General features: G+C 40.3%; 1 protein-coding gene across 4 annotated transcripts in view; it reads left to right on the forward strand.

The window, feature by feature from the left end:
- MCU (mitochondrial calcium uniporter) overlaps positions 2,292-16,422 on the forward strand; it is a 202,970-nt gene continuing 188,839 nt past the window's right edge. For 2 of the 4 annotated variants that reach the window (XR_002338599.1, XR_002338598.1), the window contains exon 1: positions 2,329-2,487. Coding sequence is in view for 2 of the 4 variants with exons in the window: in XM_001925826.6 (XP_001925861.1) it covers positions 2,338-2,487 (150 nt within the window). In the remaining 2 variants the exon portion in view is untranslated. Of the gene's footprint in view, positions 2,488-16,422 lie in introns of all 4 variants that reach the window. The other 2 variants (XM_001925826.6, XM_021073096.1) reach the window with 2 other exon arrangements.

The raw sequence follows: 16,422 nt of genomic DNA on the forward strand, positions 1-16,422 counted from the left end.
TACCCTGGCTATTCTGGAATGCTTTGGCAAATACTCCACAGAGTTGAGTCATACTTTGGAGCTGACTTTAGTGTACATTTTTGTAGGGAACCTAGTTAGGGTTTCACGCTCCAGGAAATCTGTTCTGATTAGTTTTAGCTAAAAAAAAGATCAACCTGTTTTTAAGTATTGGCACAGAAAGCAGTTCTGCAGCCATGTAGGTTTCAGTGACCGTATTTTTGTAATTATAAAAATAACATGCAGATGGAAAAAAGCTAAACCATTCAAAAGGGTGGCTACTCCTTAAAACTTCCCAGAGGTAACATTTGTTGTTGTTGTTGCTGCTTATTCTTCCAGAAATCACTGTTTACCTAGAGGATGATTTTCTGTTGAGCTATCTACACTTTCTCCTTCTTTGGCCTAGCCAACCCGCTGGTAGGAGCTATGTCCTTTGCAACTAGGGAAAAGTTTTCTCTGTGGAGAGATAAATGACATTTGTTTAACTTCTAGCCTGGATTATTAGGGCTCAGTTTAGTCAGTGGATTCTCAAAATATAAGCCTACCTGTGGTTTATCAATGGTATCATCTTGGTAGATAAAAGATGACACATTTTGGTAAATAGATAAAAAGAAAGCTTTTGGTAATCCCTCCAGTTTCAGGTTTATGCCCTTGAAAAAAAAAAAACAACTTATTTATTGTGGTTCTTTTGCAAATCCACAGAACTGAATCAGTACTGCAGGATGCAGGTCTAGTTTTCCTCTCTTCGAAAAATAGAGGAAAGACAATTCTAGTAGAATTTTCCAAAGGGTAAAATGGAGCGGAGAGCACAGTACCGATTCATAGCCAGATTTTTGAAGCCGCAGAAAATAGAAACAAAACTAAAACCTGTGGCAATCCTAGTAAGAAGGTGTGAAGGGACAAGGGAGAAGGGGAAATGGCACAGCATGGGTCAGTACATAAAATGCAGATGGGATAAATATAGATGGGTGGAAAATGATTGTGAGCAAAGTTGCTCCAGGAATGTCACAGATTTCCAGCTAGGGGGATTAGTGTGTGCAGCTGTTGAATGGGGGGCTTATCTCATCCCTGAGCTCTCAAGTTCCACTGTTGAGCAATAAATGCCTTTTGGGTGAGTGTGGTATGAGTGTCTCACCTGGAGAAGCCAATCATCTTACTGTTCTGGGGTGGGGTGGAAGGATTAAACAAACCACAAGCTTGACGTCATTATTTAACTACTGTTGGCCAAAAAAGTACCATTTCAGTCCAAATTTAAAGAATACTATGAGAATAAGTGGCACAATAAAATTATGTGTGTGTATTGTGTTTGTTTCAACTTTTTCTCCTTAGGCTGCTCTAAAAAGATGTTTCCCCAAATTTAGGACTTTTATATGCTTACCAAACTGTTTTCCTGAGTCTGATTTTAAAATCAGGTGTGAGCCTTAAGTAGTTTATAATAATAAGCAGCAAGGACATTCTCTTCTAGGGAAATTCAAGAACCTCAAATCTCCTTTCTTTCATAGTCTTAAGTAAGCTATCATTATGAGCTTGTTTCTGTGGAAAGAAGTATTTTTCAGGAGAAAGAGTTATTCTAAATTATGAAAATTTATTAAAATAACCTTTACGTGGTTTTTATTACATTACCACCATGTTGTTTCTATAGTTTAATAAGTGGTAAGAAAATAGAAGGTTGCTTCTGGAGAGTGTAAGAATATCAGTATAAAGGTGCTGTAAAAGTGGAATGAGTATCTGAAATGCATACAGTTCTATTAATTCACTCTGATAATATGTACTTATCCTGGGACTTTGGTATCAATCATTCTTCTCCTCCGTACTATGCTACATATTACAGTCATTAGATCACCCCATGAGGTGGGGTTAATTTCAGCGTATCCAAATACCAGTTATGAGTGATAATTCTGGGTGTGTCCTTGAAGTTCCAGCACATCTAGCTAATGATTACTAATTTGGTGCCTATTTTGCCAACTTAAAACACTCACGAAGTACAAAGCTTTGCAAAAACATCCATTTCCTCGGTTACCCTTTTCATAACTGTATCCTTGGTGAAGATTAGCCGAATCGAACATGCCATCCCTATCGCTGCTATTCTGAGGGGCTCGGATGCCAATTACCGGCTCCCTTGTATTTGCCCGTAATTGACTATCCCACAATAGGTAACTCTGGAAGTGACAGGCAATCTCTAGTGTGGTTCTCCCGCCGGTCGATTGGGCCTTGCAAGAAGCCCCGCCTCGTCAACTCAGTCAAGGGCGCCAGTTGGCCCGGCATGGGTGAGTGGCGGGTCCTAGCTCCGCCCCGGCCGTCCGCTGCGCTGCCTGGGCCGGCGCCGTTTCCAGTTGAGAGATGGCGGCCGCCGCAGGTAGATCGCTCCTGCTGCTCCTCTCCTCCCGGGGTGGCGGCGGGGGAGCCGGCGGCTGCGGAGCGCTGACTGCCGGCTGCTTCCCCGCGCTGGGCGTCAGCCGCCACCGGCAGCAGCAGCAGCACCACCGGACGGTGAGCGAGCGCGCCCCGCGGCTCTGGGGAGGGCGGGGCGGCGCTGGTGTGTGGGAGCCGCCGGCAGGCAGGCCGCCGGGGCAGCGGGCGAGTTACCTCAACTCGCGGCCGCTCCCGAGGTTGCCGGGCACCAAGGAGCCGCTGTGCCCTTCAGGCTCCTGCGGCGGCAACCGGGAAAAAGGGGAGGGCGGAGGAAGCCTAGAGGAGGAGGAGGAGGGGCGACGGCGGGGATGTTCCCGCAGGACCGGGGACACCAGGGCGGGGAAGGGACGGGACTTGAACCTCTCCCTGACCCGCCCCCGATGTCGGTCCCTCCCTCCTTTTTCCTTAACAGCTTTGCCCCATTGCTCCCGAACTGAGCCCCGTGCAAAGTTGTCCCCCTTCTCTCCTCCTCCAGGCGGGTTGGGGTGCCCTGAGTTGCCGCGGCTGCCTTGTGTATGTGTCAGGAGAGTGGCAGTGCCATGCTACTGGGAACCGTTCCCCGGAGGGCAACCCAGGACCCAGCGGGGCCGCTCCCTCGTTCTTTCTCAGCCCTTGGAGAATGGACAAGACGGAAAATCAAACTTTATCCCCCTCTGTGACTTCCTGCTAGTGGGCTTGGGGAACAGCACGCTTGCGATGGATGCTGCATTGCTCAGGAGGCAAGCTTCATCCCTCTCAGGTCCTTAAAGGTCCTCGTGGTCCTTTTGGAGGGCTGATTTATAAGCTTGTTAACGCGTGCCTGAAGAAGGAGGGGTGGGCAGCAGGCAGAGGGGAAAGTGAGTATGACAAGTTGTTCACAGAGGCAGGGATTTGGTGGTTGTATTAACCAGTTATTGCTGGATTTCATTGGCTGGCAACGCACGGGAGTTTCTATTTGAACAATCTTCTTTGGGTGTGTGTGTGTGTGTGTATTTCTTTTTCAGTTGCAAGAGATCAACTTGGCATGGAGTTCTTGACCTAACAAGTCAGCAGGTTCTCTTCCTTTGGACTTTCTAGACCCGTATTGTTGGTCTCTGGCCGACTCCAAGAGAAAGACTGTAGGTTTTATTTCCTAGGGCGAGGGTGTATAGTGTGGCAATAAGAGAATCACTGCAGACAGCCTAATAGCAGATACTAGTACCTTCAGCCCTCAACAGATAACATCCACCTGTCTTGTTCTCACAGCTCTTGAAGGGAAGCTGAATGGAGCTTTTCAGAGAATACCCCAAGACTGATGACAGCATAAAATTAAGTGTATGAAAGAGCAATGAAGGGAACTAATGCTTTTTAAATGCAAGATGGTATTGTTGTTATTGGTCCTAGGTATGGACCCTATCCTCATTCTTGGGAGAAAATGGTATTCTTCACTGACATATTGCTTTGCTGAAGCTTTTGGGTGAGAGCCGAGCTTTCCATAGTTCAATTTAGATTTGCATGTTTCATAGCCTCCAGTTATGTGTTTTGTTCTCTTAAAAACATAAGGCCATCCAAAAATCTGATTGCATTCCCCTCCCCCTCAAACTATTTAAAGACTTCCCAAGTTGTCTTTATCGCTGTATTTTGATAATACATCTTCTGATTTTGCAGTTTGTTTTTAAGACTATTTGGGCGTGGTATATCATTTAGCATTTTAAAATTTGTGCCTTGTGTATTTTCCACTATGTGAATTTGTCAGGCTGTTAGTGCCTGCCTTGTGCGAGTACTTCATGAACGTGTTTTTCTGTGCTATTCTGGGGTGCGTAAAAGTGATGTGCTGAATTTGTAGCTGAAAGCACAACTGAAATGAAGTGTTATTTCTGAAGGGCAGAAGTGTTATGAGAATGGTGACTTGTAAATGAATTTAGAATTGTAAGATTTTGAAAAAAGTTGCGCCTGATTATTTAAAATATGTAAACAGTTTTCCCCCCTTTTCTAAAATTGCTCTGAAGCTGTCATGTATGCAGTTGTCTCCATCTGTTATTCCTCATAAGGCTCAGTTTGAAAGGTATCTCTGAGAGATTTAACTCTTGACATTTTATGCCTGATGAGACCCAAAAAGGGGAGAGACTTGCCGCCAGGGTTACAAGGCTAATATATGACAGTTTTAGAAACCCACCCCAGATAATCTGACCCCCTTATTGTGTTCTTTTTATTATAGAATACACTTGCTTCTTCACATCTTCCTTTTTCCTTATAAAACTTCCTGTTGTTTGTTATGAGAGTATTGGTATTTCAAAACACCATGAATGAGAATTCTCCATGTAGGTTTGAGGCATATGTATCAGGCAATATGGGAACAAACAACTTGCTCTTATAAAAGGTCCAGAGAGACACTAAGGTTGAATCTTGCATAGGTGACATCCTGTGTTTGTGCAGCAGATGGCACTCTGAGTTGGACTAGATCACAAGTCTAGCTTGTGCCACTTTTGTTCTGCTGTAGTAGGTATGGTAAATTAGAGCCAGTGGGACATAACTAATGACAGTACTGGTTAATTTTTGGCTCGAGAGGCAGGTTTTTTGATGTCTTTCTTTTCCAAGTTTGGAGAACAAGTCCAGAGCAATATAGTTCAGCTAACTGGTAAATGTATTGTGAGGTTATAAAAGAGTTTGCACCCCCCTATTAAACTATCATTCAGCTGAGTTAATAGGAAAAAAAGGTGCAAGGGCTTATTCAGTATTTGTAGCACCATCTAGTGTAATTTTTCCTTTCTTGTGTGAAGAGCCTGTTACTGCTTTCCAGCTCGTGACTGTAAAGTATATATTGCATGCCTTTCTGTGTGGTTAGTGAAGGTGGCTATTTTCAAGGAGGATTCTTTGACGGGAACTGCCTTTCATTGTGAGCTGTATAATTCCTTTGCTAAATAAAAGTATGTCATCTCTGATTATGACAGCCTGATTGTTGGCATTTCCTAGTGGTCAACGGCTATGGTGAATTACTAAATCTCAAATTTCTTAAGTCTGTCATTATACTATTATAGTCTGTGGCTGTCCCTTTCTACTTCACACGTTGTAGTTCTTTGGCAGTGATATTCTTTCAGTTTAACCTGAAAGTTTTAACAGATGTTATATTGCCTGACACGAAGGAAACGGAGGAAGGTCCCAGTTTTTTAATCAGGTTTCTCATGAACTGACCCAGTCTTGATTTGCCAGATGCACCCAGCACAAATACTCCACTGTACCTAAGCCAGTGTCTCATATATCCGTAGTAAAGGTTTATGCAGTTTTTGTACCTGAATTTCAGTCTTAATCACTCCTCTAACCTCTAAAGTCCATTTTTAGGTGAGACTATGGCCTATGACTTCTCTTCCCTTTTTTTTTTTTTTGATGTGCATCATTGTACTTTTTTCTCTAAATGATTTTTATGTTTTCCATTATAGTTGGTTTACAGTGTTCTGACAGTTTTTTACTGTACAACAAAGTGACCAGTATGACTCCTCTTTCAGTCTAATATCCTCACTTTACAGATGAGGAAATAGACCTAATGGAAACTGAGGAAAGTGACTTGTTCTGTAATGTTTGTGGTTAATGACATCTGGAATGAAAATTCTTTTAAGTGGAGGTGGATTCAAGGAGAAATCTTAGTCTGAATCTTAATTTGTGTGTTTCCTAGCTTTTAATCCCTTTCCATTGTTCTTGTCTGTCTTTTCTGAACTCTGATTGGATTTATTATTTTCAGGACACAGGTCGACACTGGCTTGTTCTCTAAGTGTTTCATTTGTGAGTGCCTTACCTCACTGGGCAAAGATTGTGTGTCTTACTACTTTTTTGTCTCTCTTAGACTGCAGCACATTGCTAGGTACATAGACGACACTCAGACAAGCCTTAATTGAAAATGCACCTTTTGTCTGCTTGCTGGTGAAAAGGTGTGCCCCCTTCTTCTCCCCGACTAGTTTGACTTGTTTAATGACCTGTTGCTTAGGTAGCCACATTTGGGTAACTGCTTAAAGTGTAGTTTTGTCAGTGCTGTCTTTGGTGGTATATTACACTTCTTTATTGTGGACTGATACAGAGAGTTGTACCATTGGATTAGCTCTGCAGTGGTACAGACTTTCTGTCCAAAGCAGCAAAAGCATGAGGAAAAAAAACCAGATTATTAGGAATATATGTTTGAATCAGAGTCTAGATTTCATTGTTTTAGTCGACTGTAATATTAAGGTTTTGAAGATTCTGGATAAATACGTTTAGAACAGATTTATTAAGGAAATTTTATTTATTTTAAATCTTTTTTTTTTTTTTTTTTTTTTTTTTTAGGGTCACATCTGTGACATATGGAGGTTCCCAGGCTAGGGGTCTAATCAGAGCTGCAGCTGCCAGCCTACACCACAGCCACAGCAACATGGGATCGGAGCCGCATCTGCGACCTACACCACAGCTCACGGTAATGCCGGATCCTTAACCCACTGAGGGAGGCCAGGGCTCGAACCTGCATCCTTATGAATGCTAGTCAGATTCGTTAACTACTGAGCCATGACAGGAACTCTTATTTATCTTAAATCTTGCTTATTTTGAACCCCATAAAATATTTGAATGAGTAAATTTGGATCTAGTCAGCAAATTCTGCTTATTTGAACTTTTCTAAGTCTCAGGGTGTTCTATTTTATGCTTTATGGAACTCCAAGAAGAAATCTAAATAGAAGATGCAACATCAAGGATGGTGTATGTCAAAGACAGCAAACTGAATGTGAATCCTTTTTTGGTGTGGGGGCTGCCTAATGTTTGAAGGTGAAATCAAGGAGTGGGCATGGTCTTCTGCAGTAGCCCTTCGTTGATACCATTGTCTGAATAACTCTTGAGATGTTGCTTTTTTCTTTTTATATTCTAGTTTTGTGCCCCTGTGGGTTTTCTTAAAAATTACTGTTTGTTTTCCTGTGAATAAGTAATTTTTTCTTAAAAATTGCTGTTTGTTTTCCTGTGAATAAGTACAAATCCTACCTTTTAGGATTTCAAGAAAGCCATTCAATATAGGCTATCTTGAATCCTCTATTCTTTCACTGATTAATACCATATGTGAGCAACATATCATTGGGAAAACTGAGATGTTACCAAGTAAGACATATACTTAAAAGAGTCCTAGAATTTTTTTTTTTTTTTTTTTTTTGGCTGGACCCTTGGCATGTGGAATTTCTCTGGGCAGGGGTCAAGAGTCCTGGAATTTAGATCTTGAAAAGCTGTAGGTTAAGGAAATAAACGTTGAGGGACAGTAAAATGGCTTTTTCCTTCATAGCCCAGCAAGTTACTACAGACCTGAAAATGGTTTACATATCTGCTGGTTTTCCCATTCAGTCTTTTCCTACAAAATTACATAATTTTATATTTCCTTCTAAAAATGTTTAAGCTGAGATTGGTTTTTAAAAGTGAATTGGGGTCAGATTCCTCCAATAAGTACCTAAACTCAAACTCAGCCTTAAATAGTTATTCTCTGATGTAGATCAGTCTTGATAAAAAAAAACTTGATAAAAAAAACCTGTTCTCGTAGGTTGAACAGAAAAGGGAAACAATCTATTTCACTGCACTTTATTAATGCTTGTAGTGTAAAAATGAAAGTTAACTTCAAGCAAAGTAATTTTAATAAGTTCAGTTAATGTTTGACCCATAAACCATGTACAGGCTTGAATCTTTTATACTGGTAAAAGCATAACTTGGTAAATTACATCACCACCTGAGTCTAATAGCATGCTAAAATTGAACTTTTTCTAATGCAGTTCTGGATAATGACATTGCATTCCCACGTTTCTCTTAAAAGTAAGAGCCTTATTCAAAAGTTCTTTAATGACATTAATGTTTATTGGGAGTTCCCATTGTGGCTCAACAAGTTAAGAACCTGACTAGTATCCGTCACGCCTTGGGTTAGGGATCTGGTGTTGGTGGCAGCTGCAGGGCAGGCCGGCAGCTGCAGCTCCAGTTCAACCCCTAGCCTGGGAATTTCCATATGTTGCAAATATGGCCCTAAAAAAAGAAAAAAATCATTAATCTAGAAGAGTGAGATGTTTACCTTTTATGCTTCATTATATTTTTTTCTTACTATTTATTATCTACTTTATTATTTGGGAAGCACTTGTAATAATCACCAGAAAATTGCTGAGGTGGACCCGTTAGGTATAGGACACTATCCAGAGGACAGTGTCAAATGTACAGGCCTGAGCTGTACTGCCTTACAGGTTGCAAGATTTTTTAAACTCCTTTTTTGCCTTCTAAGAAGGCCCACTTTGAACTTCTTATCTGTAGTTAATCGTGTTACAGGATGTTTAAGCGTATGTCTGCCTTAAACTTTGGAGAAAATTAATGCAACTGATAGTTTATAAAATAACAGGAAAGCAAATAGGTTAGCTGAACTACGTGACCCTTAAAAATAGAGCAGGAGATAGAGAAGAAAGCATCTAAGAGCTGAGGGCATTGTGTTTCCCCATTTAATTCTCATCATAACCCTATGAGAGGTATTATTGTCCTAGTTTTATAGATGAGGAAATTGAGGACTAGATGGGTTCATTTCTTATTATGTGTCATAAATTGTTTTAATGATAGGGATGTGAAGATGGACACATGTTTTGGAGCTGGGATTTAAGCCTAGGTCTTGCTAGAGTTAAAGCTGTACCAAGCTGGTTGTCAGTGTGGGTCTTCCTTTTCAGTCGGCTTCTTTAGCTCTGTTCTTTTCTCACGCATCTACTGCAAGTTTCTTCCAAGAGATCTCACCGTTCCTCCCACTGACTACATTTTTTGTTGTGGTTGTCTTTTTAGGGCTGCACCTGCAGCATACGGAGGTTCCCAGGCTAGGGGTTGAATTGGAGCTGTAGCTGCTGGCCTATGCCACAGCCACAGCAATGCCAGATCTGAGCCGAGTTGGTGACCTACACCACAGCTCATGGCAATGCCAGATCCCCGACCCAATGAGCAAGGCCAGGAATTGAACCTGTGTCCTCATGGATACTAGTCAGGTTCATTTCCACTGAGCCATGACTGCATTATTTATTTATTTAAAAAGGGCCACACCTGTGGCATATGGAGGTTCCCAGGCTAGGGGTCGAATTGGAGCTACAGCTGCCAGCCTGTGTCACAGCCACAGCAACGCCAGATTTGAGCTGTGTCTGTGGCCTACACCACAGCTCCTGGCAACACCGGATCCTTAACCCTCTGAGCAAGGCCAGGAATGGAACCCAAAACCTCATGGTTCCTAGTCGAATTTGTTTCTGCTGCACCACAACAGGAACTCCACTGACTGCATTTTTAAAATTTTTCTCCACCCAGCCCCCAAGGAATTAGCTGCTAAGGGATCTAAGGTATTACCTCCCCAGAGATCTTTGAAATTTAGTTTAAGATTCTGAAAAGTCACATCCACTAAATCTGGTACTTACTGAGTATTACTTCTATATCAAGCACTTTTATAACATTGTATAGTATATTCCACAACAACCCTTCAGGCAAAATACTCTCCCCATTGTACAGATGGGAAAATGAAGACCTGGAAAGTTAACCAACTGGGAGTCATTCAGAAAATATCTATGGAATTCCTGTTCTTAGTGAGACACTGTGCTGGAAAAGAGCTGTTTCTGTTGTGGTCCTAAAAGTTCTCAGTCTAGCCAGGAGATACTCATACATAAGACTGTAACTGGCTGTGCTTTTTTTTTTTTTTTTTTTCCTTTGAGGGTTCATTGGGAGCACTTAGGACTACCTGAGAATGTTGATGAAGGCTTCACATGGGAGGCCTTGTTTGAGCTGAAATATGGGGAAATTTTGAGGTGTGGGGTATTGGAATGCTTGGTTCAAATTCCAGGCAGCATTACTATCTAACATGACAGTATGAGGGAGTAAGTTTTTTTTGAGAAGCAACCAGTAATTTGTTACAACCGGAGTATGGGCAAGAATAGCTGGAGATTAGGCTGGATAATAGTAGTGATACCAATAGTAATTAATATTTATCAATTGTACCATGTGCAAAGCATTGTACATGGTCTCATTTAATTCTGATGAATAGATGCTGTTCTTATCCTAGCTCTACAGATAGTGAAACTGAGTTACCCCAGATTGGTTAAATGATTTGCCTAGGATCACAGCCGGTTAGTGACACACAGTTAGGAAATGATTTGCCCAGGGTAATATAGATAGCTACAGACATACCCAGCATATGAACCAAGCAGTCTGGCTCCAGAGACTGTCTTCTCTTTTTTTTTTTTTTTTTTGTCTTTTTGCTATTTCTTGGGCCACTCTCGTGGCATATGGAGGTTCCCAGGCTAGGGGTCCAATCAGAGCTGTAGCCGCCAGTCTACGTCAGAGCCACAGCAACTCGGGACCCCAGCCGAGTCTGCAGCCTACACCACAGCTCAGGCAACTCCAGATCGTCAACCCCCTGAGCAAGGCCAGGGTTCGAACCCGCAACCTCGTGGTTCCTAGTTGGATTCATTAACCACTGTGCCACGACGGGAGCTCCCAGAGACTGTCTCTTAATCACTTGCTATGATGCAGGATCAGACCATGAAAGGACTTCTGAAGGAGCTGAAATTTTATTATGCGGATCAGTGGTTTTTTTTTTTTTTTTTTTAAAAAACCCAATCCACAGAAATACATTTTTTATTATGACTGAGCATGTGCATGTGTGTATAAAACTATGAAAAGTCTCATAAACAATATTTTTACTTTGTATGAGGCATGCATAGTTTCTCTTCTGTTTTCTTAAGGAAATACTGGTTGGGACCCACTTAAATTGATTCTACAATTTAAGCCACAGTTTGGAAAAATACTGCTTGTCAGTGTGTGAGTGTTGGAAGAATTTCAAGTAGGGGAATTGCATGGTTAGGTTTGTGCTTTTAGATAGGTCACACTGGCAGCAGTATGAAGGCTTCATTGGAGAGAATGGTACCAGGAAGACAGACACCAGTGTAGAACATCTTAATGGACCAGGCAAAAGATGCCTGAACTGGGACAGTACATTGAGGATAGAGAAAAGGGACTAGAGAGAAGGAAGATTAGGAAGTAGAGTTGATAGAACTGGGCAATTGAATGTGGACTATCACTCAGCTAGTACCAGGTAGAAAGGCAGTTTAAGTCAAAACTATATTATTCAGGCACTGAAATTTTACTTCTTGACCTTTTTTATGTGTTTTTTTTTTGTAGTCATGTTAAATATACTTTGTTGTTTTATCTACACCTCTACTTTTGTATTTAAAAAAAAAAAAAAAAACTGGTTTAGGAGTTCTCATTGCGGGTTCAGCGGGTTAAGGACCTGACATATTGTTGGTGAGGATGTGGGTTTGATCCCTGGCTTTGTGCAGTGGGTTAAAGATCTGGCATTGCTGCAAGCTATGGTATAGGTGGCTTGGATCCGGTGTTGCCATGGCTGTGGCATAGGCCAGTGGCTGTAGCTCTGATTTGACCCCTGGTCTGGAAACTTCCATATGTTGTGGTGTGGCCCTAAAAAAAAAAGAAGAAACCTTGTTTTATTATTATTATTATTATTTGCTTTTTAGGGCCACATCTGTGGCATGTGGAGTTTCCCAGGCTAGAGGCTGAATTAGAGCTGCAGCTGTCAGCCAACACCATAGCCACAGAAGGCAGGATCTGAGCCACATCTGTGACCTATATCACAGCTCATGGCAACTCTGGATCCTTAACCCACTGAGTGAGGCCAGGGATTGAACTCACCTCCTCATGGGTACTAGTCGGGTTCGATACTGCTGAGCCATGATGGAAACTCCTAATTATTTTTAAACAATTAAAACATCTACATATCAAATCAGATACCCACCTTACCCTCTTATTTCTGACTTCCCACCCCTATTCCATCTACTATTATCTGGAAGATTTGCATAGCAGTATGAAAAATTCACACTTCTGTTGTGGCTCAGTGGCTAATGAACCCAGTTAGGATCCATGAGAACGCAGGTTCGATCCTTGGCCTTACTCAGTGGATTAGGGTTCTGGCGTTGCCACTGAGCTATGGTTTAGGTTGCAGACTTGGCTTGGATCCTGAGTTGCTGTGGCTGTGGTGTAGGCCAGTGGCTATAGCTCCGATTCGGCCCCTAGCTTGGAAACTTCCATATGCCATGGGTATGGCGCTAAAAAGGCAAAAAAAAAAAAAAAAAAAAAAAAAAAAAAAAAATTCAAATAGCATGATGAGCACTCAGCAAATCTCTTTTGAAATACTATATTCCCTGTATTATACTGTCCCAAAGCAGAAACTCTTAATGTTATAGTCATTTATTAGAAGAATACTTTTGAATAATTTTCTTGGACTTTGTTCTCTTTAACTTTCCATTTTTGTAATATTTGATTCCCATTAGGGAATATTAAGCATTGTGTGTATGATACTCTTACCTTAAAAAAAAAAACAAAAACAAAAAAACTGCCATTCCTAAGCATGAAACCTTTTCTTAGTAAAATTTTAGTAGTCGTCCTTTCCACATTATAAATGTAGATATACAAGATTCCTACTGCTGCCACCCCAGTTACTGAAGAGAGGTATAATATATATATTATATTTATATATAAATAATTGAGAACCAGTTATTTGGAGTGATTTTCTAGCATTTTATTTGACTAGAATCTTACTGGATTGCTTTATCTAGAGAGCACATGTTCTTTGGTCTTCTAGGTATTATAACACAAAGGTAAGTATTTGATAACTGTGATACTTTTTTTAGAGACATTATAGTGTCTGCTCTACCAGAAGAGATTGTTTTTGCAATGTAGTTGATGAACCTTTTGAAATCTTATGGGAGCAAAGAATAGCTGAATCACAGAATTTTTTATTAGTTTTCTGAGATAGTTAAATACATGAAAAGATGAAAGTCCTAAGAGTGTGTATATGTGTGTTTCTCAGACACACATAAAAAGTAAGTAATTGAAGGGAATTAGGTGCTGTGTGGTTTAATAGAGTCAGGAGTCTGGGTTCTCCTTCCTCTTACATTAACTTTCTATTTGACCGTGGGCAAGTGAGGAAACCTCTTGGATCCTAATATTTTTGTCAATTAAAGGTGCTTGATTAGGTGAGCCTAAAGGGCATCTTTAATTCCATGATATGTATCATTTTTATATAATATTTGACAAGTAATTTTTACATTATTTCATTGGTTAGCTTGTATAAAATCATAAACTGATGTACATTTGCTTATTCTCACAAGGGCCAAGGGCTTGGGGCGAAGAAAAATAGCCTTTCGATTCCTTTTCAGGACCTGACATCTTGATAAAGATGTATTTGTTTTAAATAGTTCATTATGCCTTTTAATCCTGTCTTACTCTTTTTTCTTTTTTTTTCTAATTCCAACTGCTAAGGGAGTTGGGGGAAGAAGTGCAGATGTGGTAGGGAATTCTGAGAGTTGGAGAGGGGAGGAGGGAAAAAACAGTGCTGGAGTGTTGAGGTGATTTCGGACTGTTCTAATAATTTGTTAATTCCGAGTTGTGGTCTGCCAGCCTGAAACAGAAAATGTTTCTTGGTATTTATACAACAGGTATCCCTATTGTGTAAACTTTAACAAGTGATTAGTTGCCCATAGTAGTCTATTCTCCCAAACTCTGTGAACTGAATCTAATGCAGTGTCAACAGCAGAGACATTCAATGATTAAAAAATCCTGGGGGAAAAGGTCCTAGGGACCATTGTCTAAAACCATCAACTTTTGGGGTGTTCCGGTTCTGGCTCAGCTGTAATGAACCCGACTAGTGTCCATGAGGACATGGGTTTGATTCTTGGCCTTGCTCAGTGGGTTAAATGATCCTGGGAGCTGCGGTGTGGGTGGCAGAGGCGGCTTGGATGTGGCGTGGCTGTGGCTGTGGCCAGCAGCTGTAGCTCCGATTTGACCCCTAGCCTGGGAACTTCCTTATGCTGAGGGTGCGGCCCTAAAAAAAAAAAAAAAAAAAAAAAAAAAAAAAAAATCCTTCAACTCTAAGAATAATGTAGCTATATATCATCTTGTTCTTTGTGCCTAGATACTGCAGTGGTGGGAATTACAGAACTATGAAAAAGAACTTTTCTTTGAATCAGGTAGCGGCTACTAATCATAATAGAGTTCACAAATTGTGCTGAAACAAGCATGGCTGTATAACATGCCAGGTAAAAATAGCAATGACAAAAGATTGTAGTGCCATTATGCTGTAAGTAATTTAAGAAATTGACACCAGGACATCTACCTGGCAGGTATTTGGAGCAAATGAGGAAAAAAAGGGAAGAGTGAGGGGCTAGACACTGCAGAAGAGAGAAAAGAACTATTTGAAAGCGGTACTGCCAACTCTAGATTCCCTGCAGATACACATTTCCAAAGATGACAGATTTTTGGAGGTGTTTATTTTGGAACGAATCTTCTGTATTTCCATCCTACCCCCACTGTATCCTGTATCTTGCACTGCCAGAATTCTGCTAGCTGCCATGAAGCAGGGCTGTGGCAAGTGGCCAAGTGTGATAAAAACCTCTTTTTCATTTTAAAACAGAGTATAGTTGTCACATTACTTTAAAGAAGTATTTGAAGATGGATTGAATGGAGTAGAAGAAGTAGTAAATACCTAATGAGAAGATTGAAAGTTTTTGATTTGGTTTTGATAGAATTACATTTCTTTTGTAAACAGAAGAATACCAGCTTATGTCTATCTCTGTCAGTTTCTCTTTCTTGTCTCTCTTTTCCTGATCTTTGAGTGCTGCTGAATAGACAGGAAAAATGTGTTTTCTTATCACAAAGAGGTGGTTGTGATTTTTTGGGTTGATTTCATTTTTGAGGGGATCCCAAAGGTATATACTCTGTGTGAATGTTTCACTATTTATATGCATGGTAATAATTAGGTTTTGTTTCATATTTTGTTCTTGTTTTAACCCCAAAGAAAATGAAATCTTTTTTTTTTTTCCATTTCCAGCTCAGACTGAAGCTTCAAAATAAAATGTTGTCTAAGCACAGCTGAGATGGTAGAACAGAATTGTAGTATACTGTATTATAGGATTTTGGAATATTCATTTATTAAGTGGAGAATTGAACTCCATTCAGTCAGTACTTTCTTTAATTTGAATATCTCATCCTGCGTTAGTGTTTGATTCAGAATGAATTCATAGCTTGGCCAAGTGCCACAAAGTCGGGTGAGCTTTAGATATATAGTGGCTTTCTTTAATAATTGCTAGAGTTTTTAGCAATAAGGGGGTGGGGTGAAAGGAAACTAGATGTAGTAGATTTCTTGCCTAAAACAAGTATTCTTGGTAAAATTAAAAGTAGAGACAAGCTGAGGCTCTGAGTTATGGGTCTGAAGGTCATATCACAGCCAGCATTAAAAAGTAGCAGAACTAGTGGAAAAAAGGCAAGACTGGAGGAAGATAACTACTGATGAGCAGGCTTTCAAAGAAGCTCACTTGGAAAAGCCATTCCAACCAGATGGTTGTTTTTGTTTGAGGGTGGGGTGGGGTGGATGTCTTTCATAAAGGAAATTATCTTGTGTTCAGTCAAACATACAAGGGGAAAAGTCTTGTCTTTTTAAATGATGAAGTATGTAATGTCTATAAAGACAAGTTTAAAAACGACAAGGAAGTGTATTTCCTTTAGCTTGAGAAATTGAACGGTACAATTATAATTACTAAATTATCAAATTTCCTTCCTCAATCCTGTTTCCTGTCCTCTCTCTGAAGAGAAACATTCTCTCCAATTTGATGTTTTCTGTGCATGTGTTTATGCCATATATATATATATATACTTCATACAATATTTTAAACGTATTTTAAAACTTATTTAGAAGATACTACACTGTGTATATCCTTATGCAATCTGTTCTTTTTTGATTAATACTAAAAAAATTATGTAGTTGATACATGTGGTTGTGATTCATTCATTTTTAACTGTGTGCAGTTTTATTCTCTATTTCACTATATAACTTTTCCTGAAAGTTGACTGAAAGCCTGTTTAGCTGAATATTTGGGGAAGACAGGGAAGAGAAATATTTTATGTCATTTAAAAAGTTAGATTAAGACTTTTGGAGTTCCCATTGTGGCTCAGCAGGTTAAGGACTCAGTGTTGTCTCTGAGGATGCTGGTTCAATTC

The sequence above is a fragment of the Sus scrofa genome, chromosome 14 (assembly GCF_000003025.6).
Source record: "Sus scrofa isolate TJ Tabasco breed Duroc chromosome 14, Sscrofa11.1, whole genome shotgun sequence".
Classification (NCBI taxonomy): Eukaryota; Metazoa; Chordata; class Mammalia; order Artiodactyla; family Suidae; genus Sus; species Sus scrofa.